The sequence below is a fragment of the Oncorhynchus mykiss genome, chromosome 22, assembly GCF_057628025.1.
Source record: "Oncorhynchus mykiss isolate SJ-2025 chromosome 22, ASM5762802v1, whole genome shotgun sequence".
NCBI lineage: Eukaryota > Metazoa > Chordata > Actinopteri > Salmoniformes > Salmonidae > Oncorhynchus > Oncorhynchus mykiss.
The window spans coordinates 3,006,610-3,032,487 of record NC_143043.1 but is presented as its reverse complement, the minus strand read 5'-3'; the positions used below and the strand labels follow the sequence as shown (position 1 = coordinate 3,032,487).

Below are 25,878 nucleotides of genomic sequence, written 5' to 3'. Positions count from 1 at the left end.
AAGAGTGTGCAAAGCTGTCATCAAGGCAAAGGGTGGCTACTTTCAAGAATCTCACGTAAAATATATTTAGATTTGTTTAACACCTTGTGGTTACTACATGATTCCATGTGAGTAGTTTCACTGTTTTGATGACTTCACTATTATTCTACAGTGCAGAAAGTAGTAAAAAATTAAGAAAAACCCTTGAATGAGTAGGTGTCCAAACTTTTAACTGGTACTGAAAGTACCAAATAATGTAATTTCCCCCTTTTTGTTTTTGCATACAATTTAGCCTATTTATTTGATACAGTCATATTTACTCCTTTAGCAAGGATGTCAATAATTTCAGACCTCACTGTACGTGCATCTATGGCTCTTAAGCCTGAAAAGTTATACTATCACAAGTCTAACTCAGGTGCCATGTGTAGTCAGGTGTGTGGTACAGTATGTTGGTGTGATGTCCAGGTGTCACACATTGGTTCCCCTCCCACTCAACCTTGCATGCTGTGCTGTGCTATGCTGGTGCTCTTGTGTTTTTACTAATAGCCAATGCTTCTGCATGCATCAATATATCAACATGATTTTTGGTGACTTATTTAGATTTTTGTCTGCTATTCCTGTTTGCATCTTGTGCTTGTTGTGATCTGTTTAAAAATGATTTTATTTTCATGAGATGTTAATACACTGATCTAGTTAGTGTGATGTGCTTTGGTACCACACCAACAGTATGTTGGTACCTACCATGCAGTATGTTGGTACCTACTATTTGACAGAATATCAAAGACTGGTATTCTGTCAAATTGTATACTCCTTGTGGCATTATTGGCAACACAGGAGGTGAATTTAAAAAACACATTTTGTTTGCTTCAGGCTTGATTTTAAAACATCTCTAATTATAGCTGAGGGTTCAAGTTTAAACACCATTTAATAGTTTTAAAAGTTTAAACGCTAAAATCCTAGGTTCTGTGTCCGCTTTAGCAAACGTTCAGTTGTCTTGACAAACGTGGCAATGATGTAGTATTTTGGAATATAAAAACAGTGTACTTGACGTGGCAGCATACTGAATGATGTATAACACTCTGAGATATAACTGTAAACATTAGAGCTATTTGATTATGTTTATTCTTTTTTCAAGGAGGATCAGATTCTGCGATATCAGATGTAAGTAATACTATTTAAAATGTAAAAAAAATTGTTTTCTAAAACAAGTGGTTGGGGTTTTTGGGTTAGGGTAACCCTAACCCTCTCAACTGCGTTCTCAAGCATGACAGCTTCTTTGTGAGTGACATCTTTACTATGTGGAATAGTTGTGGGTTATTTAACTACCACCCGAGGGGCAGGATCCGTTGCTCCCTTAAACCCCTTGATTGCCCAGTTACCTTGACTACAGGGCAGAGAATTCCCCAACCTTTGTGTCGTTGAGTGTTGTACAATGAACAATCTTTGAAACTGGATGATGATTATGATAACTTGAGTGGACTGAATCGTCTGCAGCTCACTTTGAAAAGGCTCACGGAAGGAATAACCTACTGTGGAACAGTTCAAGTACAAGTTTGTACTTCTCATCTTAGTCATAGAAACTGAAATACTGTACATGGGTAGCACGTTAATACATAAACGATGAAACAATGAAATAAAAAACAAGTGAAATGTATGAAAATATGTATAAGGGTTGGGGAAACCCAAATAGTTTTGTTGATTGAATGACTTGTATTCAAGCATCAGATAGGGGGAAAGAATGTTGTTATTAGTGTAATGGCAGGATAAGTTTGACCTATAAAGGCAATGTCTCTCTTCCGTCAGATGCCCGTTCCCTCCATCGCTCCCTCTAACCACTGGTCCTGGGACCTGGAGGAGGAGCGCCGGAGGCAGGAGAAGTGGCAGAAAGAGCAGGAGCGACTTCTACAGGTGAAACACTGTAGTGGGTGTTGGTGGTGGGGTTGTTTTGATGTGTATGTATGCACATGTGTGTGGGCTCATGTGTGTGGGCTCATGTGCATCTGTGTCCACAGTAGAACATTTGGTTCCACTTTACATTACATAAACCTTGCTTCAAAAGGTGTCCAACCTGACCCCTGCAGAGCAGCTGTAGACTAGAGGCCAAGGCTCGTTGTTCCTCCACCCTATATTCCCCGCAGGTCAAACGGCCTAATTTCTTAGTGAGACAGATAGATTTTCTGCCAAGCTTCTACCCAAGTTCACCTACTTTGGGGGACGTAGCTGGAGTATAGAGCTTGTAAAAACAAACTGAGCGGTTTGATGTGAAACATCTGGGATTGTTTCTGTTTTCATGGCCAGGAGTTAGGTAGACTCCTGTTAGTCTTGGATCTTATGTAATTCGTCTAGCTTGTCTTCCTATTGCCCTTTGTTGGGTTTTGGTAGACAAAAATATGGCAATTTCTTCCTTGTTGGGATTTCAGGGATGTCAGTTGTTGTATGAGCGAAGGCACTTTACCTACTGTGAAATTATACTGAACAAAAATATAAACGCAACATGTAAAGTGTTGGTCCCATGTTTCATGAGCTGAAATAAAAGATCCCAGAAATGCTCTATAAGCACAAAAACCTTATTTCTCTCAAATTTTGTGCACAAATTTGTTAACACCCCTGTTAGTCAGCATTTCTCCTTTTCCAAGATAATCCATCCACCTGACAGGTGTGTCATATCAAGAAGCGGATTAAAAAGCATCATCATTACACAGGTATACCTTGTGCTGTGGACAATAAAAGGCCACTGTAAAACATGCAGTTTTCTCACCTCGCACAATGCGACAGATGTCTCAAGTTTTGAGGGAGTGCGCAATTGGCATGCTGACTGCAGGAATGTCCACCAGAGCTGTTGCCAGAGAATTTGTTAATTTCTCTACCATATGTCGCCTGCAACGTCGTTTTAGAGAATTTGGGAGTAGGTCCACAGACCATGTGTAACCATGCCAGCCCAGGACCTCCACATCCGGCTTTTTCACCTGCGGGATCATCTGTGATCAGCCACCCAGACAGCTAATGAAACTAAGTAGTATTTCTGTCTGTAATAAAACCTTTTGTGGGGAGAAACTCATTCTGATTGGCTTGGTCTGGCTCCCCAGTGGGTGGGCCTGGCTTGGAAGTGCGTGGGCCTAGCCCCTCCCAGCCCACCCGTGGCTGTTCCCCTGCCCAGTCATGTGAAATCCATAGATTAGGGCCTAAGGAATTTATTTCAGTTGACAGATTTCCTTATATGAACGAACTGTAACTCAGTAAAATCTTTGAAATTGTTGCATTTATATTTATGTTCAGTGTATGTTTGTCACGAAAGCTAGGAGTGGTGGGTGTGGAGTCAGACGCAGAGAGCAAAGCTTCCAATGTAGACGTATTTATTCAGCTGGGTCTAGCCAACATACAGGCACAAGGACCAATAAACAGTTAAGTCCCCCAAAACCAGGCAAATAACAAACAGCAAAAATACATAAAAGCAAAACAAAACTCTACCACTGACAGAGAGGAATAAGCCCTCACAAAATCAGGCAGGCCCTGGAAGTCAAATCAAATGTATTGGTCACATACACAGGGTTAGCAGATGGTCACATACACAGGGTTAGCAGATGGTCACATACACATGGTTAGCAGATGTTAATGGTCACATACACATGGTTAGCAGATGTTAATGGTCACATACACATGGTTAGCAGATGTTATTGGTCACATACACATGGTTAGCAGATGTTAATGGTCACATACACATGGTTAGCAGATGTTAATGGTCACATACACATGGTTAGCAGATGTTATTGGTCACATACACATGGTTAGCAGATGTTAATGGTCACATACACATGGTTAGCAGATGTTAATGGTCACATACACAGGGTTAGCAGATGTTATTGGTCACATACACATGGTTAGCAGATGTTAATGGTCACATACACATGGTTAGCAGATGTTAATGGTCACATACACAGGGTTAGCAGATGTTATTGGTCACATACACATGGTTAGCAGATGTTAATGGTCACATACACATGGTTAGCAGATGTTAATGGTCACATACACATGGTTAGCAGATGTTAATGGTCACATACACAGGGTTAGCAGATGTTATTGGTCACATACACATGGTTAGCAGATGTTAATGGTCACATACACATGGTTAGCAGATGTTAATGGTCACATACACATGGTTAGCAGATGTTAATGGTCACATACACAGGGTTAGCAGATGTTAATGGTCACATACACATGGTTAGCAGATGTTAATGGTCACATACACATGGTTAGCAGATGTTAATGGTCACATACACATGGTTAGCAGATGTTAATGGTCACATACACATGGTTAGCAGATGTTAATGGTCACATACACATGGTTAGCAGATGTTATGGGTCACATACACATGGTTAGCAGATGTTAATGGTCACATACACATGGTTAGCAGATGTTAATGGTCACATACACATGGTTAGCAGATGTTAATGGTCACATACACATGGTTAGCAGATGTTAATGGTCACATACACATGGTTAGCATATGTTAATGGTCACATACACATGGTTAGCAGATGTTAATGGTCACATACACATGGTTAGCAGATGTTAATGGTCACATACACATGGTTAGCAGATGTTAATGCGAGTGTAGCGAAATGCTTGCGCTTCTAGTTCCGACAATGCAGTAATAACCAACGAGTAATCTAACCTAACAATTCCAAAACTACTACCTTATACACACAAGTGTAAAGGGATAAAGAATATGTACATAAAGATATGAATGAGTGATGGTACAGAAGGCATAGGCAAGATGCAGTATATACATATTAGATGAGTAGTGTAGGGTATGTAAACAAAGTGGCATAGTTTAAAGTGGCTAGTGATACACGTATTACATAAAGATGCAGTAGATGATAGAGTACAGTATATACATATACATATGAGATGGATAATGTAGGGTATGTAAACATTATATTAAGTAGCATTGTTTAAAGTGGCTAGTGATATATTTTACATCAATTTCCATCAATTCCCATTATTAAAGTGGCTGGAGTTGAGTCAGTGTGTTGGCAGCAACCACTCAATGTTAGTGGTGGCTCTTTAACAGTCTGATGGCCTTGAGATAGAAGCTGTTTTTCAGTCTCTCGGTCCCAGCTTTGATGCACCTGTACTGACCTCGCCTTCTGGATGATAGCGGGGTGAACAGGCAGTGGCTCGGGTGGTTGTTATCCTTGATGATCTTTATGGCCTTCCTGTGACATCGGGTGGTGTAGGTGTCCTGGAGGGCAGGTAGTTTGCCCCCTATGTGGATAGGGGGGTGCTCCCTCTGCTGTTTCCTGAAGTCCACAATCATCTCCTTAGTTTTGTTGACGTTGAGTGTGAGGTTATTTTCCTGACACCACACTCCGAGGGCCCTCACCTCCTCCCTGTAGGCAGTCTCGTCGTTGTTGGTAATCAAGCCTACCAGTGTAGTGTCGTCCGTAAACTTGATGATTGAGTTGGAGGCGTGCATGGCCACGCAGTCGTGGGTGAACAGGGAGTACAGGAGAGGGCTCAGAACGCACCCTTGTGGGGCCCCAGTGTTTAGGATCAGCGGGGTGGAGATGTTGTTACATACCCTCACCACCTTCCCGTCAGGAAGTCCAGTACCCAGTTGCACAGGGCGGGGTCGAGACCCAGGGTCTCGAGCTTGATGATGAGTTTGGAGGGTACTATGGTGTTAAATGCTGAGCTGTAGTCGATGAACAGCATTCTCACATAGGTATTCCTCTTGTCCAGATGGGTTAGGGCAGTGTGCAGTGTGGTTGAGATTGCATAGTCTGTGGACCTATTTGGGCGGTAAGCAAATTGTAGTGGGTCTAGGGTGTCAGGTAGGGTGGAGGTGGTCCTTGACTAGTCTCTCAAAGCACTTCATGATGACGGAAGTGAGTGCTACGGGCGGTAGTCGTTTAGCTCAGTTACCTTAGCTTGAACCACGCTCTTGAAGCATGTGGGAACAGCAGACTGGGATAAGGATTGATTGAATATGTCCGTAAACACACCGGCCAGATGGTCTGCGCATGCTCTGAGGACACGGCTGGGGATGCCGTCTGTGTCATGTACTGTCATGTTGTGTCTTGTCTCTGTCCTTTCCCTTCACCCTGTCTCCCTCTGCTGGTCGTTGTTAGGTTACCTTTCCACCCCCTCTTTCCCCCAGCTGTGCCTTGTCTCCTCCTAACCACCTCGTCACCCCTTTTCCCACCTGTTCCCTTTTTCCCTCTGATTAGTCCCCTATATCTCTCTCTGTTTTTGTTCCTGTCCTTGTCGGATTCTTGTTTGTTGTGTGTCATGCCTGAACCAGACTGTCGTCATGTTTGCTGTAACCTTGTCTTGTCCTGTCGGAATCTGCCGGTCCGTCTGAGCCTACCTATGTTTGGTAATTAAAGAAGCTCTGTTTAAGTTAATTCGCTTTTGGGTCCTCATTCACGCACCGTAACAGTCTGGGCCTGCAGCCTTGCGAGGGTTAACACGTTTAAATGTTTTACTCACGTCGGCTGCAGTGAAGGAGAGTTTAAATAGCCCCGAATTAACAACAAATAAGGTACAGGTGAAAACAATCAAGACAAAACCAACAGAAAAGATAAAGGAATCGGTGGCAGCTAGTAGACCGTTGACGACGACCGCCGAGCGCCGCCCGAACAGGGAGAGGAGCCACCTTCGGTGGAAGTCGTGACGATATCTCAAATCAAATTATATTTGTCACATGCGCCAATGACAACCCTTGTAGACTTTAAATGCTTACTTACAAGCCCTTTCCCAGTGATTTACAGTTGAAAATGAGAAAGAAAACATGAGGAATAAAGTACAAAAAAATTAAATAAACAAGAATGAAGATATATATAGTGAGTACCAGTAATACATAAATGTGCAGGGGTATGTGATGTCTGGACTTTCAGAAAGTATTCACACCCCTTGACTTTTTCCATAACTTGTTGTGTTACAGCCTGAATTTAAAATTGATTCAATTTAGATTTTTGGTCACTGGCCTACACACAATACCGCATAATGTCAAAGTGGATTTTTTTTTTTTTTTCATTTCTACAAATTGAATAAAAAAATTGTCTTCTGTCAATAAGTATTCAACCCCTTAGTTTAGGCAAGCCTAAAGTTCAGGAGTAAACATGTGCTTAACAAGTCACATACTAAGTGAATTAGACTCTCTGCACCCCACACATACAGTTGAGCAGTGAATTTCTAACACATATAGAACCACAAAGACCAGGGAGGTTTTCCAATGCTTCGCAAAGAAGGGCACCTATTGGTAGATGGGTAAATAAAGAAAGCATACATTAAATATCCTTTTGTGCATGGTGAAGTTATTAATTCCACTTTGGATGATGTATCAATACACCCAGTCACTACAAAGATACAGGCGTCCTTCCTAACTATTGGCTTGAAAATCTATGGCAAGACCTGAAAATGGTTGTCTAGCAATGATCCACAACCAATTTGACAGAGCTTGAAGACATTTTTAAATAATTATGGGCAAATGTTGCACAATCCAGGTGGGAAAAGAGCTTAGAGTCTTCACAACTGTAATCGCTGCCAAAGCAGCTTCGACAAAGTATTAACTCGGGTGTGAATACGTATGTAAATGATCTATTTATGTATTTCATTTTCAAGGAATCTGCAAAATGTCTTAAAAACATGTTCAGTTTTTCGTCATGGCTTATTGTGTGAAGATGGGTATTTTTTAAAAATATTTTCATTTTGAATTCAGGCTGCAGAAACGTGGAATAATTCAAGGGGTATGAATAATTTCTGAAGGCACTGTACATATAAGGCAAGGATAGATCATGCTAAGAGTAAAATAAAGAACAGAGTAGATGCAACACACTGAGTGTACAAAACATTAGGAGCACCTGCTTTTTCCATGACAGACTGACAAGGGGTATGGTAGTACAGTGATTCTTCCTTTAAAAGTTGCGTCGTACTGCAGCACAGCTTGCGGGCTGCCGCATTTAAGTGTCAGCCATTGTTGCCATTTAATGCTAGTTAGTGCTAGTTTGACCACCAGAGGGCATCTTTGAAAAGCATTTGACTGTTTTTAATATTGGCTGTACTAGAGAATTTAAAACATTTTTTGTAAGAACATTGTATATGGGATAGATTTTTTCTAAATGTATCTTAATTAATTTGATTAATATTATGGTGTTTCTATTCCAGGAAATATGTCGCTGTACAATGTGAGTAGGCTACTAAGTGACTGCGAGTGAAGAGCAAAATAAATGATTTCCACATATAGGCTAACCGATATCCAAACGGAGATTCAGTGAAAATAAAAATCTCATTGATTTATCAAGACCAGTCCCCATGCTTGTCTCAGAGCAGCGTGAAACGGTGCTGAAATAGTCGACCACAGGTGGGTAGGCTATTGCTTTAAATCCTATTATAACAATTGGATGACTCTGGGTGTTCCAGTAAGCCTACTTTAGCCTACTTTATTCCAATATTTCTGTCATTCAGTGATATTTATTCCCATAGTAAATCATTATGGATCCATCCAGATGTGGTTAGAAAACTAACCGAGAACTATATTCTAAAAAATAAAAACACAGCATTTACTGTGGTACAAATATATTATTGAATTCGATAAAATAACTATTTTAAAATGCATATCTTTATTAGGCTACTGTGCAGTCTGACAAAAAAACAACAGGACAATGAGATGTTTACTGTAACCTCCATAGTAAACATAGTAAAGTGTCTAATTCCTTACATAATGGAGAGCAGGCCATACGACTTTCTCGGTGACCTCAAGTACTCATTAACTCTGTCTTTAATGCTTTTTCGGGTTGTATCAGTCATGGACAGAAACTTCTAAGACAGTATTCACGATGAACACTCGGAGATTCACCGGTAAGCCACATTTGCCTCTGGATCCATCCCAGTTGGTATTCTGTGTCCACTCGTGGTATCTCTCTTCGGTTACACATGCTTGGAATAGCAGAACAGCATAATGGTCCAGACTGCCCTTGCTGTGCCTGGTGAGCAGTTCATCAAGTTCTGGTGTCAGAAGAGGAATGGAGATATCGGGGTGAACCGATGACCTGACTAACCCGCCACGTTTGTGGCCTCTGCCTGTCGGAGGTGGAGTTTCAGAGCTCACAGGTGTGCCTGGCATGGATTGACTCCATTTCATTCTTCGCCCTCTTCAACGCGTCATTCTCCGCCTTGCGCCAATGCCGCATGGCTCTGGATCTGTGGCCTGTATCTCTGCCCTCAGAGAATGTTTCTCTTTCTGCTGGTCTGCCTTAAATGATGTAGTTGAAATAAACATCTGCATTTTGTATTTTTTTTATCATTTTATCAACAAAAGCATAAAGATGTTGATGAACAAATACTGTATATGCGTCTATATGCATGTTACATTGTCCAGTTACAGCGTCTTCTGACAACGTAGAAAAAAAAAATGTTTTTTTGTTTTTGTGTGCGCGAGACAGAGGAAGATTCATTTTTACACTATTGTTTTAAATTCAATCACTCTCTTCTTCTTCTTCATACTCAGCATTCAGTTATTTCAAATTCAATTGTAATACATTTAGTCACTCCGATAGCAAAATTAAAAAACAGCCGGATTTGTGAAATTGCTTTATCCAACATTTTGCGGTTGCATGATGTTTGGTGATCACAGAATCAGTAGGTGTAGACAAAAATAGAAGCAAATAGGTCAACTTTGATTTGACTAAAGAGTTATTCAGGGTGATTTTTCCACAAATAGACAGGTAGCAAGATCATAACTATTTTTGCGAACTTTCTATTAAAAATGATTGGAGTGAGATTTCTTTCTTTCGGGATATGTATACCGAGCATGTCCCACATCTCCGTCAGTCCATTTTATTGGTCAACTACACGGTAATGTAAAAGTTATATTTTTTGTGATCCAATACGTAATATAGTAAGTAAATACAAATAAATCCTTTTCATTATGAATAGGATTTATTTAGATTTATTTTGTTTACATTATTCATTAGAACCACAATGTCACAAATAATTGAAAACATTTCTTTATTAAACACTTCTTCACAACAGCAAAGATGAACTCACTTTATATAGACGGGCTATCACTCTTTCACACTGGTAAATCAATCCAGTTTGTTATTTCAAATGATTTATTTATGTTTTTAGAGGAAGAGAAACAAAAAGCCAACCGTGCCTATTTTTCAAAATCATCAGTCCATATGTCAAGTGTAATTCCCCCATTTGTATTTACACGGGGTCTCTCGACTCCAGGGTCACTGCCAGCATTTTTTTTTTGCCTGATGCAGGTCTCTAGTGACAGAGAAGAGAGACTCTCGGGCTGAAAACACCTTACGAAAAGACAGTCAATTTGTGCTACAGTTTAGACTACCGATAGATCAGCGTTCTAACTCCCCCTTGTGGTAGTGTGGTGCAATGACAGAACGATGCAATCTACCACAAACGGTCGCGGCATAAACTCAAAACTTTTAAAGGAAAAACCACTGTAGGTGGCAGGCACACCTGTTTGAATGTGTCAAGAATTGCAATGCTGCTGGGTTTTTTACCCTCAACAGTTTCCCGTGTGTATCAAGAATGGTCCAACACCCAAAGGACATCCAGCCAACTTGACACAACTGTGGGAATCATTAGAGTCAACGCAGGCCAGCATCCCTGTGGAATGCTTTCGACACCTTGTAGAGTCCATGCCCCGTTCTGAGGGTAAAATGGGGTGCAACTCAATATTAGGAAGGTGTTCCTAATGTTTTGTATACTCTGTGTGTGCGTGTGTTGGGGTTTGTGTGAGAGTGTCAGTGTAGTGTGTGTGTGGGTAGAGTCTTGTGAGTGTGCATAGAGTCCGTGCAAGATAGGGTCAATGCAGATAGTCCGGATAACCATTTGATGAACTATTTAGCAGTCTTATGGTTTGGGTGTAGAAGCTGTCTCGGAGCCTGTTGGTCCGAGAACCGATGGTCTGGTACCGTTTGCCGGACGGTAGCAGAGAGAACAGTCTTATGGTTTGGGTGTAGAAGCTGTCTCGGAGCCTGTTTGTCCAAGAACCGATGGTCTGGTACCGTTTGCCGGACGGTAGCAGAGAGAACAGTCTTATGGTTTGGGTGTAGAAGCTGTCTCGGAGCCTGTTTGTCCGAGAACCGATGGTCTGGTACCGTTTGCCGGACGGTAGCAGAGAGAACAGTCTTATGGTTTGGGTGTAGAAGCTGTCTCGGAGCCTGTTTGTCCGAGAACCGATGGTCTGGTACCGTTTGCCGGACGGTAGCAGAGAGAACAGTCTTATGGTTTGGGTGTAGAAGCTGTCTCGGAGCCTGTTGGTCCGAGAACCGATGCTCCGGTACCATTTGCCGGACGGTAGCAGAGAGAACAGTCTATGGTTTGGGTGTAGAAGCTGTCTCGGAGCCTGTTGGTCCGAGAACCGATGCTCTGGTACCATTTGCCGGACGCTAGCAGAGAGAACAGTCTATGGCTTGGGTGGCTGAAGTCCTTGGACCATGTTAAGTCCTTACTGATGTGGACAACAAGGAACTTGAAGCTCTCGACCCTGTTCTATTCTTCCTGCTTCCTGTAGTCTACGATAAACCCCTTGGTCTTACTGATGTTGAGGGAGAGGTTGTTGTCCTGGCACCACACTGCCAGGTCTCTGACCTCCTCCCTGTAAGCTGTCTCATCTCTGTCTGTGATCAGGCCTACCTGTTGTTTGATTGTGATTAAACGTTGTTGTCAGTAAGTATAGGGGGCGGGTGACCAAAGCTCCAGAGAAACTTTGTGTGTGTTTGTAAACAGGAAAAATACAGTCGTGACCAGGAGAAACTGGAGGAGGAGTGGCGTCGAGCCCAGCAGGATGCTGTGACTGACGGGGGCAGACACCACCAAGAAGTGAGGAACCAAAACATAATTTTCTGGTAGTAAACCGAGGTACAAACTCTGGCTTTGGCTTCATCCTTTTACTGTCTATTCCTCAGGAGCCGAGCAGCAAGAGTCTCAGCCTACCCTGCCCTCTCCGCCAGCCCATCCTGCCCTGGGAGGACCAGGAGGAAGAGAGGAGGAGGAGGAGGGAAGAGGAGGAGGCACAGCAAAGACAGGAGGAGAGGATGAGAACGGAGGAGCGAGATCTGCTGCGTCTTCAGAAGGAGAGGAAGAGGGAGGAGCAAAAGGAGGAGGAGAGGAGACAGAGGAAAGAGGAGGAGCTGAAATGGCAAAGGAGGAAGGAGGAAGAGAGGGAGGAGGAGAGGAGGCACCAGGAGGCTGCTAATCAACAACACATGGAGAATACCAGAATGCAGGAACAGCAGCAATGGTTAATATTTTCTTCAAAGGGAAATTTCACCCAAATTACAAAATGGCATATTGGTTTCCTTAAGCAGTCTATAGACAAGGTATCGCACTAATCTATGCTTTGGTTTAGTTTCCCTGGCACTGTTTCCACATGCTAACGTTTTAGCATTTATGGCACAAATCCAATGCATGTCATGGTACCTATATTGTACATCATGCCCAAATGATCCTAAAGTATCTCAAATTGATTATGTAGATGAACAAAGCAACTTTTATGGTCCACTTTCCATTTTAATGCTTTTTTTATTTTGATCTTCTGTATACATAACAGGAATTCTTTTTTATTTTCACCCAGATTTTTTTTGTTTAGATGTTTACAATGATAGAGAATTGCAATAATATCATCTTTTTTCTTTTCCATAATTCCTCCTTCCCATCCCACCCAGTTAATATCTTGAAGAATATTTGCGTGCAGTCCAAATACACACTGAACAAAAATATAAACGCAACATACAATCATTTCAAAGATGTTACAGTTCATATAAGAAAATCAGTCAATTGAAATCACTTCATTAGGCCCTAATCAATGGATTTCACATGACTGGGAATACAGATATGTATCTATTGGTCACAGATACATTTAAAAAAATAATAAAGTAGGTGGCGTGGATCAGAAAACCAGTCCATCTCTGGTGTGACCACCAATTGTCTCATGCAGCATGACACAGCTCCTTCGCATAGAGTTAATCAGGCTGTTGATTGTGGCCGGTATAATGTTGTCCTCTTCAATGGCTGTGTGAAGTTTCTGGATATTGGTGGGAACTGGAACACGCTGTCGTACACGTCGATCCAAACATGCTCAAAGGGTAAGTGTCTGTTGAGTATGCAGGCCATCGAAGAATTGGGACATTTTCAGCTTCCAATTTTCAGTACCAATCTTTGCAACAATGGGCCGTGCATTATCATGCTGAAACATGAGGTGATGGCGGCGGATGAATGGCACGACAATGGGCCTCAAGATCTTGTCACAGTATCTCTGCATTCAAATTGCTATTAGTAAAATGCAATTGTATTCATTTTCCTTAACTTATGCTTGCCCATACCATAAACCAAACCGCCACTATGGGGCACTGTTCACAACAACATTGACATAAGCAAACCGCTCACCTACACGACGCCGTACACTGCCTGGTACAGTTGAAACTGAGATTCATCTGTGAAAAACACACTTCTCCTTCGTCGAAGGTGAGCATTTGCTCAATGAAGTCAGTTACAATGCCAAACTGTAGTCAGGTCAAGACCCTGAGGACGACAGACACCCAGATGAGTTTCCCTGAGACGGTTTCTGACAGTTTGTGTGGTCAGCATGCCAAGTGCATGCTCCCTCAATATTTGAGACATCTGTGGCATTGTGTTGTGTAGCAAAACTGCACATTTTAGAGTGGTGTTGTCCCCAGCACAAGGTGCACCTGTGTAATGACCATGCTGTTTAGTCAGCTTATCGATATGCCACACCAGTCAGGTGGATGGATTAATTTAGCAAAGGAGAAATGCTCACTAACAGGAATGTAAACAAATTTGTGCACAAAATTAGAGAGACAGCAGTTTTTTGTCCATATGGAACATTTCTGGGATCTTTTGTTCACTTTACATGTTGCATTTTATTTTTGTTCAGTATATATATTTTTATGGTAGTGGAAGAAGGATAAATTGGCAAATCTAGAGTTTAAGCTGAGTTAAATACTTTCAGCAGGCACACTAATAAAGAGAACTATGCCAGATAACAGTAGGGGTCTTGCTGAAGCAAGTACACTAATAAAGAGAACTATGCCAGATAACAGTAGTGGTCTTGCTGAAGCAAGTACACTAATAAAGAGAACTATGCCAGATAACAGTAGTGGTCTTGCTGAAGCAAGTACACTAATAAAGAGAACTATGCCAGATAACAGTAGTGGTCTTGCTGAAGCAAGTACACTAATAAAGAGAACTATGCCAGATAACAGTAGGGGTCTTGCTGAAGCAAGTACACTAATAAAGAGAACTATGCCAGATAACAGTAGTGGTCTTGCTGAAGCAAGTACACTAATAAAGAGAACTATGCCAGATAACAGTAGTGGTCTTGCTGAAGCAAGTACACTAATAAATAAATACCAAAAAATATCAAAAGAAACTAAATACAATTTCCATCATTTTACAGTTTTAAACTAAATGTAAGGATTAGAAAATAAAATAAAAAGAGAAAAATAAGAAAAAATGAAGGCAAAGCTATCAACAAAAATGTATACTATAGCAACTGCAAAATATATATAATTTTACTTGATTCTGCTCAATGGCTTCATTGTGTGTGAATCATGGTTTCTAATGTTTGAGGATCTAGTGCCTCTGCCTTATGCTAGTTACCTTCTTATAGAGCCAAGGTTTTATTTACATTTATTATACACTACATGACCAAAAGTATGTGGACACCTGCTCGTCGAACATCTCATTCCAAATCATGGGCATTAATATGGAGTTGGTCCCCCTTTTGCTGCTATAACAGCCTCCACTCTTCTGGGAAGGCTTTCCACTAGACGTTGGAACATTGCTGCAGAGACTTGCTTCCATTCAGCCATGGGCACTGATGTTGGGCGACTAGGCCTGGCTCGCAGTCGTATTCCAATTAATCCCAAAGGTGTTTGATGGGGTTGAGGTCAGGGCTCTGTGCTTGCCAGTCAAGTTCTTCCACACCAATCTCGACAAACCATTTCTGTCGCTCCTGGACGTTTCCACTTAACAATAACAGCACTTACAGTTGACCGGGCAGCTCTAACCAGGCAGAGATTTGACGAAGTGACTTGTTGGAAAGATGGCATCCTATGACGGTGCCACTTTAAAAGTCACTGAGCTCTTCAGCAAGTCCATTCTACTGTCAATGTTTGTCTATGGATATTGCATGGCTGTGTGCTCGATTTCATATACCTGCCAGCAACGGGTGTGGCTGAAATAGCTGAATTTACTAATTTGAAGGGGTGTCCACATACTTTTGTATATATAGTGTATATTTTTTATTCTAGCCTGTCGATCTTGACTTTTGTCATTACAGAAATGATCTTAGTGCTTTTAAGGCTTTAAGATTTGTGTGTGTTAAATCTGTGCTTTAAGCTTCGAAGGCTATTTGTAAACATTATCATTGCATTAATAACCTTTTTTTTTGCCTGCACTTTGAGTAGTAACCTCAAACTCCCACTAATGGTCTTCCTGTGTTTTGTCCTCTCTATTTGTCCGTTTGTCCATGTTGGTCTGTCTCTGATTCTGTCTGTATCCCCTATCCCGTATCTATATTCTCTCCGCTACTGCTGTAACCCCGTAACCCTCTCTCTGTTTCTGTCTGTATCCCCTATCCCGTATCTATATTATCTCTACTACTGCTGTAACCCCGTAACCCTCTCTCTGATTCTGTCTGTATCCCCTATTCCGTATCTATATTATCTCCACTACTGCTGTAACCCCGTAACCCTCTCTCTGTTTCTGTCTGTATCCCCGTAACCCTCTCTCTGTTTCTGTCTGTATCCCCTATCCCGTATCTATATTCTCTCCACTACTGCTGTAACCCCGTAACCCTCTCTCTGCTGGATGGCAGGGTGGGGGACTCCTGTGGCTATGCCAAGGTCCAGCCTGAGATATCAATGGCAGACAGGTCAGTGTGTGTATGCCAAGGTCCTGCCTAGACATCCGTTGAGTGTGTGTGAGTCAGACCAGGGTTTGAATATTAGAAAAACCTTTCAAATACTTTGAGCGTTTGCTTGAGTCTGCCTTGAGAGCCAGATAGGAAATGGGCTGGGTCTGAAGATTTTGAACTGTTCCAATGTTTTATTAAGCCAGGCAAGCTCAAACCTGCGCAGAGAACGTTTTTGATAGGATTTTTCAAGTGTTTGAAACCCAGGCCTGGTGTGCATGTGTGCAAACAGACAAACACACAGTATGACTGTGGGTATTCCACTAAACTTAACTGTTTTCATAAAATCTAGCCTTTTATAAACAAATTTCATGCAATTCTACGTCATTTTACATGACTGGAGACGAGCATAATATTTTTTTGGTGCAACACCAGAGCTGAGTGGATTGGGGCGTCGCACGTGCTTAATTTGGTGCAGTGGGTCAACACAAAAAAAGACCCATCTCCATCTCCAATTTCACTCTGGTGGCGCTCAAGCATGAGCTCTGGGAATGCTCTACCCAGCATATTTCGGTTCCTTTATCACCATTCTTTTAATTAGGCCTATTCTGCTGTATTTATTTAGCCTACCCTGCCACTAGTAAGCGTTCCCTTACTAGCAAGTACAAGGCATGGGTCAGCCTATAACTAATACAGTATATTCTAAGAGTCAATATTTAACCATGTCCCCATGTGTTAACCTGGGCGGTGTCTTAAATGGCACCCTATTCCCAATATAGGCCACTACAACTCCCAGTTTATTCCATGTTTCATAATGTGCCCCATAGCCATAGCCCATAGCGTATATCTAATTTTCTGATTTGATCATTAAAAGTACATAGTAGGCTGCTCCAGCCGGATACAATATATTGAACTGTACGTATTTGAAAATACATGTTATTACCTTCCTGTTTTCAAGCACACCTGAGCGTGTAAACAGTATTTCACTCCAAGGAAGCATCCCAAATGGCACCCTATCCCCTACATAGTGCACTACTTTTGACCAGAGCCATATGAACCCTGTCAAATGTAGTGCACTACAGTATGTAGGGAATAGGGTACCATTTAATCTGTACAAATTCATCTGTTTTCCAGTGTACATTGATTTGAGAGATAATTAATATGACTGATTATTTACAAATTATGTGTTTTTTGTGTCTTGCAGGGCAAAGTCCAAATCTACTCCAGAGCTAGATGTGGAGAAACCAGACACTACAAGTCAGTGGGGATGAATTATAATAATGTGTTATTATTTATGTCTTCATCAATATTCATTCATCCTTATTGACAGGAGGCATGGATCACCTTCGGTGGAAGTTGAACCACACATTATTTAGCTGCTCACATTAGCAAAGGAAGCTGGTGTCGTGTGTGTGTGTGTGTGTGTGTGTGTGTGTGTGTGTGTGTGTGTGTGTGTGTGTGTGTGTGTGTGTGTGTGTGTGTGTGTGTGTGTGTGTGTGTGTGTGTGTGTGTGTGTGTGGTGTGGTGTGGTGTGGTGTGGTGTGTGTGCATGCCGTGGCACTAGCGTGCGTTTGGCAATTCATGGGTTGCACTTTTTCATTGTGTTGAACGTTCGTTCTCTTGAACATTCTCAATGGGTGCTGATGAAGATTTAATCTAAAGTGCATTATAGAAGCTTGGAAACACAATGACATTTCAAAAGGAGGAAAATAATTAGTAGGAACGTCTTGTCATTCTTTTTATATCACCAGATTGACTTTAGGTGCAGTATAACTTCAGCTAGCTAAGATTGAGGGGACAGCACTGCATTTTTGCTAGCTAGCATTAGCATTGCTAGCTATTTTTTTTACAAACTGTGCTCGCAAATGGCAACATTGCCATCTCTCTAAAGTAAATTAGAAAATAAAGTTGTGTCCTACTAATTATTTGCCTACTTGAGCAATATCATATTTCCATGCCACTATAGTATAATTTAGATGAAACAGTCATTAGCCTCCATTCAATGACTGGGCATCAGTCATCAGTCGGTCACCAATATGTATGTTGTCCAATCAAAAACAGATATTTTGAACAATGGGTAAATAATATAATTGTGCAGATAATCCTCTAAGAAAACCAATGGTCCAAACCTCATGTCTCTATCATAATCCATTCAAAAGTCATTGGATTTTTTACCCTTGTAGGATGGCCAAAATTAGGGTGATTTAAAGGAGGCCAGAGGGGAAAGGATTGTGTCAGCTAGGCTGGAGGCTGTGCAAGAATTAAGGCTAACTGACAGGCTCACCTTTTAACTAGTCATCTTTCTTATCGAATCCGGAAGGACTTAAAACCATAGAGGTAACATAGGTAGTTATGTGTATGCTTAATGCCAAATTCCTGTAATTTCCGAAGATTGCGCCACTGAGCGTACTGCAAGCTTTTTATTTTCAAAGCCTTTAAAATGTATTCAGTTTGAGTTAATTTGGCTTTTTGCAACTTTTTGCACTTTCAACAGAGCTCTGTGCTTAATATTGTATTAGATTACAAAATCCGACTTTTTGGATGTAATGTTAATGATATGTTAGAAAGACCCCACTGAACATGAAGAACCATATTTGTCATGGTAAAAATGTATTTTCTAACGAAAGCGCGTTTTCATCAAACCTAAAATAATGGCTGCAGTGTGTAGAATGTTCATCACAAAGGCAACGATGCGACTCTATGAATAGAAGTCAGTGAGTGTCATCTGTATCTGTAGAGGCTGTACCCAGACACTTTTAGCCAAGCTAGTGGTTTGTGTCTGTGCCACTGAGTCAGTGAGTGTGAACACACTGTGCCCAGGCTGGTATGGCCGCTCGGGGGGCATGGCCCAGAAGTTACTGGAGGAGGAGTTGAGACGTAAAGCAGACAAAAAGGCCCAGAGTCTCCAGGCCGCATCCGAACTGGAGTTGGAGAGGAGAAACATCCTGAATGCCATGCGATACAGAGAGCCAGAAAGAGGTGTGGTTCACGGACTCTGCCGTTCCTCGACCGCTCCTGACCACTCCTGTCTAATCAATGTAGGACCCAATCAATTAAGCAACCCAGCTCAGCCGATCAATCGCGTTTGGCATGCACTTCCAGATTTTACAAACTGTCTTGATCATGAATCACTGGTCGTATTGTTGTTTCCTGATTGTTTGATTCCTGATCGATGGATAAATCATAAGCTCTCTTCTCCTGACTCCTTCCTCTCCCATTGGCTCTCGTCTTTATTTACTGACTTCCTCTCCTCTCCTCTCTCATTGGTCCACAGTGACTAGCAGCGGTGGGCTGGACGAGGCATCGTGGAGGAATGGCCAGCAGAGCCAGTCCCAGGCAGAGCTAGAGAGGCAGCAGATCCTGCAGGAGATGAAGAAGAAAACCCAACTGACCACAGACAACAGCTGGATCCGCCAGCGCACTACCACCAGCAAGGACCCCACTGCCAGCCTCATCAGCAGGTACTCGACAGTGGCTCCACTGGCCTGGGGGTGTGGGGGTGGTGGATCAGTACAGTACACTGTGTGTGTTGAATGATAGATAGGGTTAATTAAGCCAGCCTGACTGGCCCCATCAGAAGGTATACTCTAGCTGGGGCTCTGCTGGCCTATGTTACGCTGATAGCGCCACATGACTCTGAAACATCTTCTATATAACCGACAATAAAAAATTGAGTAAAAGTTATTTTAGTTACTTTAAAGTTTTGGGCTCGAGCCTTGGATGCCAGTCTGTTTTATGTTTTCAGAGGAGTCAATATCAAAATAGTTGGCTAAGTAAGAAACATATTGGCCTGTGCTATTCATGATATTTGGGTGCTTACGCTAACCCACTAACATCCACTAATGTGTTCAACATTTCAGAGGTGAGTCTCTGGATAACCTGGACACTGCGCCCCGCTCTTCTTGGCGCTCATCGTGGTCAACCTCGTCCATCGGTGGTGGCGGTGGTGGCAACAGCAGCAGCGGGGTCGGTGGTCGTCCCGGCTCAGCCACCTTGCCCTCCTCCCTCTCCATGAGCTCCCTCAGAGGGCCCGGGGGGAGCAACCCGTCTTCCTGGTCCCAATGCTCACCATCGCCATCTCCCTCCCCCACTCCTCCTTCTGGCCTCGAAATCGAGTCACGCCCATCCTCGCAGCAACGCAGCAGGTAAAACATCCAATGTCCAATCGCATGGCAGAATACTGCTTAACAAAATAACTGAGTAGGTAGATTTGCTCTCAATCACTGATACAGTGTCAGATATTGGAAATAAAAGTCTGATTCTAGATCTGGGGTTAACGGGTAACACCAATTTTCGAGAATCTCTTATACAATGGCTTAAAGTTATGAAAGTAACTCCAGGTGTAAAATAGTAAATAATGACTACTTCTCAGAAAGTATTAAATTGTCAAGAGGAGTAAAACAAGGTTGTCCGCTATCGGCAAATCTATTTATTATGGCCATCAAAATGTTAGCTGTTAAAATCAGATCCAACAATAATATCAAGGGTTTAGAAATCCAGGGCTTAAAAACAAAGGTGTCATTGTACCTTGACGATTCCTGTTTTCTTTTAAATCTGGATCCCTGCACAGCCTCGTAGAGGAGCTCGATAATTTTTCTAACCCGATTACAACCAAATTATTACATATTGGATCGCTAAAACTTTTACATTATCGTGTAGCTTACCAATAAAATGGTCTGACTGAACTGGAAATACTCTGTATTAATATCCCAAAAGAAATTATCTCATTACAATACATTTTTATACAAAGTTTTGTGAAAAAATATATGCAAATGTCTGCTCTATCCAAAATTACAACCAACTGATTACAGCATTACCACAAAACAAGATGAGGCAAGTGGAAGAGGGAGAAGGTAAGGAACTTGTCTGTCGGCCCTACATTAAAGACCAAAATTGGTTAAAGAAAATTGTAATAAATAAAAAGTTATACCAGTTTCTTTTAAAGACCAAAAAAATGACAAGTGCGCCATACAGGTTACAAAATAGTTGGAGATTTTCGATGTACCGATTCCATGGCACATGGTTTATGAACTAATACACAAAACATACACCTGATTCAAGACTTAAAATTATAATAACAAACATTTTGTGACCAATATAATATTATACAGTGCCTTCGGAAAGTATTCAGACCCCTTGACTTTTTCCACATTTTGGTACGTTACAGCCTTATTCTAATATTGATTAAATATACAGTTGAATTCAGAAGTTTACAAATACCTTAGGCAAATATATTTAAACTCAGTTTTTGACAATTCCTGGTATAAATTCTAGTAGAAATCCCCTGTCTTATGTCAGTTAGGATCACCACTTTATTTTAAGAAAGAGAAATGTCAGAATAATAGTAGAGAGAATTTATTTATATCAGATTTTATCAGAAGTTTACAGACACTCAATTAGTATTTGGTACCATTGCCTTTAAATTGTTTAACTTAGGTCAAACATTTTGGGTAGCCTTCCACAAGCTTCCCACAATAAGTTGGGTGAATTTTGGCCCATTCCTCCTGACAGAGCTGGTGTAACTGAGTCAGGTTTGTATGCCTCCTTGCTCGCACATGCTTTTTCAGTTCTGCCCACCAATGTTCTATAGGATGGAGGTCAGGGCTTTGTGATGGCCACTCCAATACCTTGACTTTGTTGTCCTTAAGCCATTTTGCCACAACTTTGGAAGTATGCTTGGGGTCATTGTCCATTTGGAAGACCCATTTGTGACCAAGCTTTAACTTCCTGACTGATGTCTTGAGATGTTGCTTCAATATATCCACATAATTTTCTTACCTCATGATGCCATCTATTTTGTGAAGTGCACCAGTCCCTCCTGCAGCAAAGCACCCCACAACATGATGCTGCCACCCCGTGCTTCACGGTTGGGATGGTGTTCTTCGGCTTGCAATCCTCCCCCTTTTTTCCATTTTAATAATGGTCATTATGACCAAACAGTTCTATTTTTGTTTCATCAGACCAGAGGACATTTCTCCAAAAAGTACGATCTTTGTCCCCATGTGCAGTTGCAAACCGTAGTCTGGCTTTTTTATGGCGGTTTTGGAGCAGTGGCTTCTTCCGGCCTTTCAGGTTATGTCGATATAGGACTCGTTTTACTGTGGAAAAAGATCATTTTTTACCTGTTTCCTCCAGCATCTTCACAAGGTCCTTTGCAGTCGTTCTGGGATTGATTTTTGCCCTCAGAACAGCCTCAATTTGCACTTTTTGTGTTTTAATTTTTACCCCTTTTGCTCCTCAATTTCATGGTATCCAATTGTTTTTAGTAGCTACTATCTTGTCTCATCGCTACAACTCCCGTACGGGCTCGGGAGAGACGAAGGTTGAAAGTCATGCGTCCTCTGAAACACAACCCAACCAAGCCACACTGCTTCTTAACACAGCGCGCATCCAACCCGGAAGCCAGCCGCACCAATGTGTCGGAGGAAACACCGTGCACCTAGCGACCTGGTCAGCGTGCAATGCGCCCGGCCCACCACAGGAGTTGCTAGTGCGCGATGAGACAAGGATATCCCTACCGGCCGACCCCTCCCTAATCTGGACGATGCTAGGCCAATTGTGCCTCGCCCCATGGACCTCCCGCTTGCGGCCGGCTGCGACAGAGCCTGGGCTCGAACCCAGAGTCTCCCACCCGGGAGGCCTGATTTGCACTTTTACACCAAAGTACGTTCCTCTCTAGAAGACAGAACGCGTCTACTTTCTGAGTGGTATGATGGCTGCATGGTCCCATGGTGTTATACTTGCGTACTATTGTTTGTACAGATGAACGTGGTACCTTCAGGCGTTTGGAGATTTCTCCCAAGGATGAACCAGACTTGTGGAAGTCTACCATTTTTTTTTGGTCTTGGCTAGTGTCCTAAGTTTTCATATCTGTGACCTTAATTGCCTACCGTCTGTAAGCAGTTAGTGTCTTAATGACCGTTCCACAGGTGCATGTTCATTAATTGTTTTTGGTTCATTGAACAAGCATGGGAAACATTGTTTAAACCCTTTACAATTAAGATCTGTGAAGTTATTTGGATTTTTACGAATTATCTTTGAATGACAGAGTCCTGAAAAAGGAATGTTTCTTTTTTTGCTGAGTTTATAATTATTTCCCCTCTATGGCCTATTTATTGCCTTACCTCTCTAATCTTCTACATTTGCCCACACTGTACATAGATTTTTCTATTGTGTTATTGACTGTTCGTTTTTTTATGTGAAACTCTGTGTTGTTGTTTTTGTCACACTGCTTTGCTTTATCTTGGCCAGGTCGCAGTTGTAAATGAGAACTTTTTCTCAACTAGCCTACCTGGTTAAATAAAGGTTAAATAAAAAATATAAATAATTATGACATTTGACCCAATTCCTCTTCCTGAAGGTGTGTGTGGGTTGGTCGGTGGGCATGTGTATTGGAGCTGCAGGTAGCCTTGCGTTTAGGCCAGTAACCGAAAGGTCGCTGGTTCAAATCCCTGAGCTGACTAGGTGAAAAATCTGTATGTGTCCTTGAGCAAGGTCTGGATAAGAGAATCTGCTAAATGACTTAAATGTAAATGTAATCTCGGTTATCCAGTCTGTGTGTGTGTTCTGGGTTCTCCAGTCTAGTCATGGTTCTGCGATCTGTAATCTCAGGTCAGTGAGTGGCAAGAAAGTCTGTACGTTCTGTGACACGGTCCTGGGCAAGGGAGCCGCCATGATCATCGAGTCCCTGGGACTCTGTTATCATTTGACCTGTTTCAAGGTGAGAGTTCAAAGTTCAAGACCAGACTTCCCTGAACTGGAGACTGAGGTCGTGATTGATCCATTACAGAGACTAAACCTATCTTGTCATCTCAGTACTAACCTAATCAACAGAATGAGGCTTTCCTAATATGGATACCATGACCCTGATCAATGTCTTACTAACCTAAAAAGCATGAAGGGGTCACAATCTGACCTGATCCTGTATAATGACACATACAAAACCAAGGAAACAGAAGTCCAAAAGGGATAGTAACTTCCAATGATATTGACTGGAGTAATGTTTCCACTAACTTTTCAGTTATTTGAAAAATACACTATCTTCCATATTCCCTAAGCTATATAACTTGCTACAGAAATGGCAAACAGTAATGGCACATTGTTTTCATGGTTTTCTGAATGTGTCATGAAATCTGACTGCATTTGTTCTAAACCACACTAATCAATCCTTTACCTTACTATTTCCTAACACCAACACACTTTATTTTTATTAATTCATCCTGGGGCTTCTAACATCACAAGCTTCCAGAAGTCCCTACATGTATGCTTGGGCTTGAACTGTCAGTTTCACTAATCTCAATGGTCTGGCTGTCAATCAAGTGTCAGGTGTTTCTCATTGGCTCTGTCTATCTGGCTGTGGCTCCGCGGGTATATGTCTTACTGCTCTCCCATTGGCTGCTCCTTTTGTGTCTGTGCAACTCATCTTTCCTCCAGAGGGCAACTGTCCTCTCAGCTCCCCATCTGAGAGTGAGGGATCTGGCCTAGCCCTCATTGACCATTTCCCTCTCTCTCCCTACCTTCCAGTGCATTGACTGCAAGTCCGACCTGGGAGGATCGGAGGCCGGAGCTGAGGTCAGAATACGGAGCCGACAGCTCTACTGTAACTCCTGCTACGTGCGATTCAAAAGTGAGTTTGACTTTGACTTCAGCTGGGTACCAGTTGAAAAGTGCGGCAACTAGATTATAAAACTCCATAGTCATATTTGACCAGTATCACCAATAGTAACAAGGTTCCTGTTACTATGTGTTCTGTTGTGTCAGTTATATTATGTTTAGTTGTGCCTTGTCATTTAATGATATGCTGTGTTTGTGTTATCGAATACTATCATTTGATTTAGTGTTATAACTTCTATCATCTTTCCCCTCTAGCTGGACAGCCAACCTCCATGTGACATCGCTGTACTACAGCAGATTCAGGAAGAGACCATTCTTGACAACAACCCATGAACACTGCAATCACGACAACAAGCCGCAACACTTTGCTAGATGACAAGTTTAGATGTATTAATGTGTATTATGATTCTGCAAAAAGCCCTTTTTCTTCAATGAACTACTATCTTATTATTTCTTATTACTGTATCCATGAGAGGGTGAGATTGACAAAAAAAGTTAACATGTTTATTTCTAAGTATTATTATTATTATTACCGATTGCTTGTACACATTTTGAGGGACGTGCATGCACCTGCAAGTTTGAGAGTTTTACCTGGAAGTAGGTTTGGAAAATTCTGAAAACTTTCCAAAAGTTCCCAGGTTTTTCAGAAATCCCAGATGGAGGGTTTGGGGAATTTTGCAACCCTAGCTGGAAACAATACTGGAAATTGATGTTGGTGTTGTCCATAAGGTTATTGATCCTGATTCCTTCATATTTCAGAAACGTAAGAGTTTTCGTGCTAGGCCGAGGGAAGCCTGCGTTTTCTTCTCCTTTGGGGTTCCTTTTCATCTGTGCCTTTTCTGTTTGTTATGGTGGGAAGATTATTTAGATTAAATGGATTCAAAAGATATTTAAAATAATGGCATGGTTGGTTAGAGGGAGTGAGCAATTATTGGGGAGTTGTTGTTCTTTCTCATTAATAGAATGAATCTTATACATTTGAGATGTTAAGATAATTTTTGCCAGAGAAACAATATATAATAAATGGGATTGAGGCAAATGTTGTTCAATAACATTTGTAAATAAAAATTGTGATCCAGACTCGGACTTCGTCTTTTTTAATAGAAAGTAACTGTGTTTTGTCATTCTATTTTGTACCATAATCATTATGACAGTCTCTTGCTGTCTCTTAGTGCTGAGTGATTATCCAAAATCTCATTTATTTTTAAAGTTTTTAAACAACTAATTGACCGATATTTCAATGAATTTAATTCCATTTCGTAGATTTTTCTGATATCACTTCTCAGTTTCTGTAGTGATGAATCAGATCAAGCCTGAAAACGTGATTATTTTGTACAAATTGAACCAACCTCAAAAAGCACTACTCGCTATCTCTCAT

The 25,878-nt window shown here is 41.6% G+C and overlaps 1 protein-coding gene across 50 annotated transcripts in view; it reads left to right on the top strand.

The window, feature by feature from the left end:
• The window catches only part of LOC110501241 (LIM domain only protein 7), a 137,434-nt gene extending 111,854 nt beyond the window's left edge, over positions 1-25,580 (top strand). For 24 of the 50 annotated variants that reach the window (XM_090215125.1, XM_090215120.1, XM_090215126.1 and 21 more), the window contains 12 exons: positions 1,115-1,140; positions 1,783-1,887; positions 11,741-11,833; positions 11,920-12,254; positions 15,852-15,908; positions 17,092-17,144; positions 18,708-18,866; positions 19,162-19,348; positions 19,748-20,032; positions 23,499-23,607; positions 24,411-24,513; positions 24,756-25,580. In XM_090215125.1, the coding sequence (XP_090071251.1) occupies positions 1,115-1,140; positions 1,783-1,887; positions 11,741-11,833; positions 11,920-12,254; positions 15,852-15,908; positions 17,092-17,144; positions 18,708-18,866; positions 19,162-19,348; positions 19,748-20,032; positions 23,499-23,607; positions 24,411-24,513; positions 24,756-24,778 (1,535 nt within the window). In that variant the 3' untranslated portion in view covers positions 24,779-25,580. The remainder of the gene's footprint in view (positions 1-1,114; positions 1,141-1,782; positions 1,888-11,740; positions 11,834-11,919; positions 12,255-15,851; positions 15,909-17,091; positions 17,145-18,707; positions 18,867-19,161; positions 19,349-19,747; positions 20,033-23,498; positions 23,608-24,410; positions 24,514-24,755) is intronic. The other 26 variants (XM_090215161.1, XM_090215147.1, XM_090215150.1 and 23 more) reach the window with 5 other exon arrangements.
• The last annotated feature ends 298 nt before the right edge of the window (positions 25,581-25,878 follow it).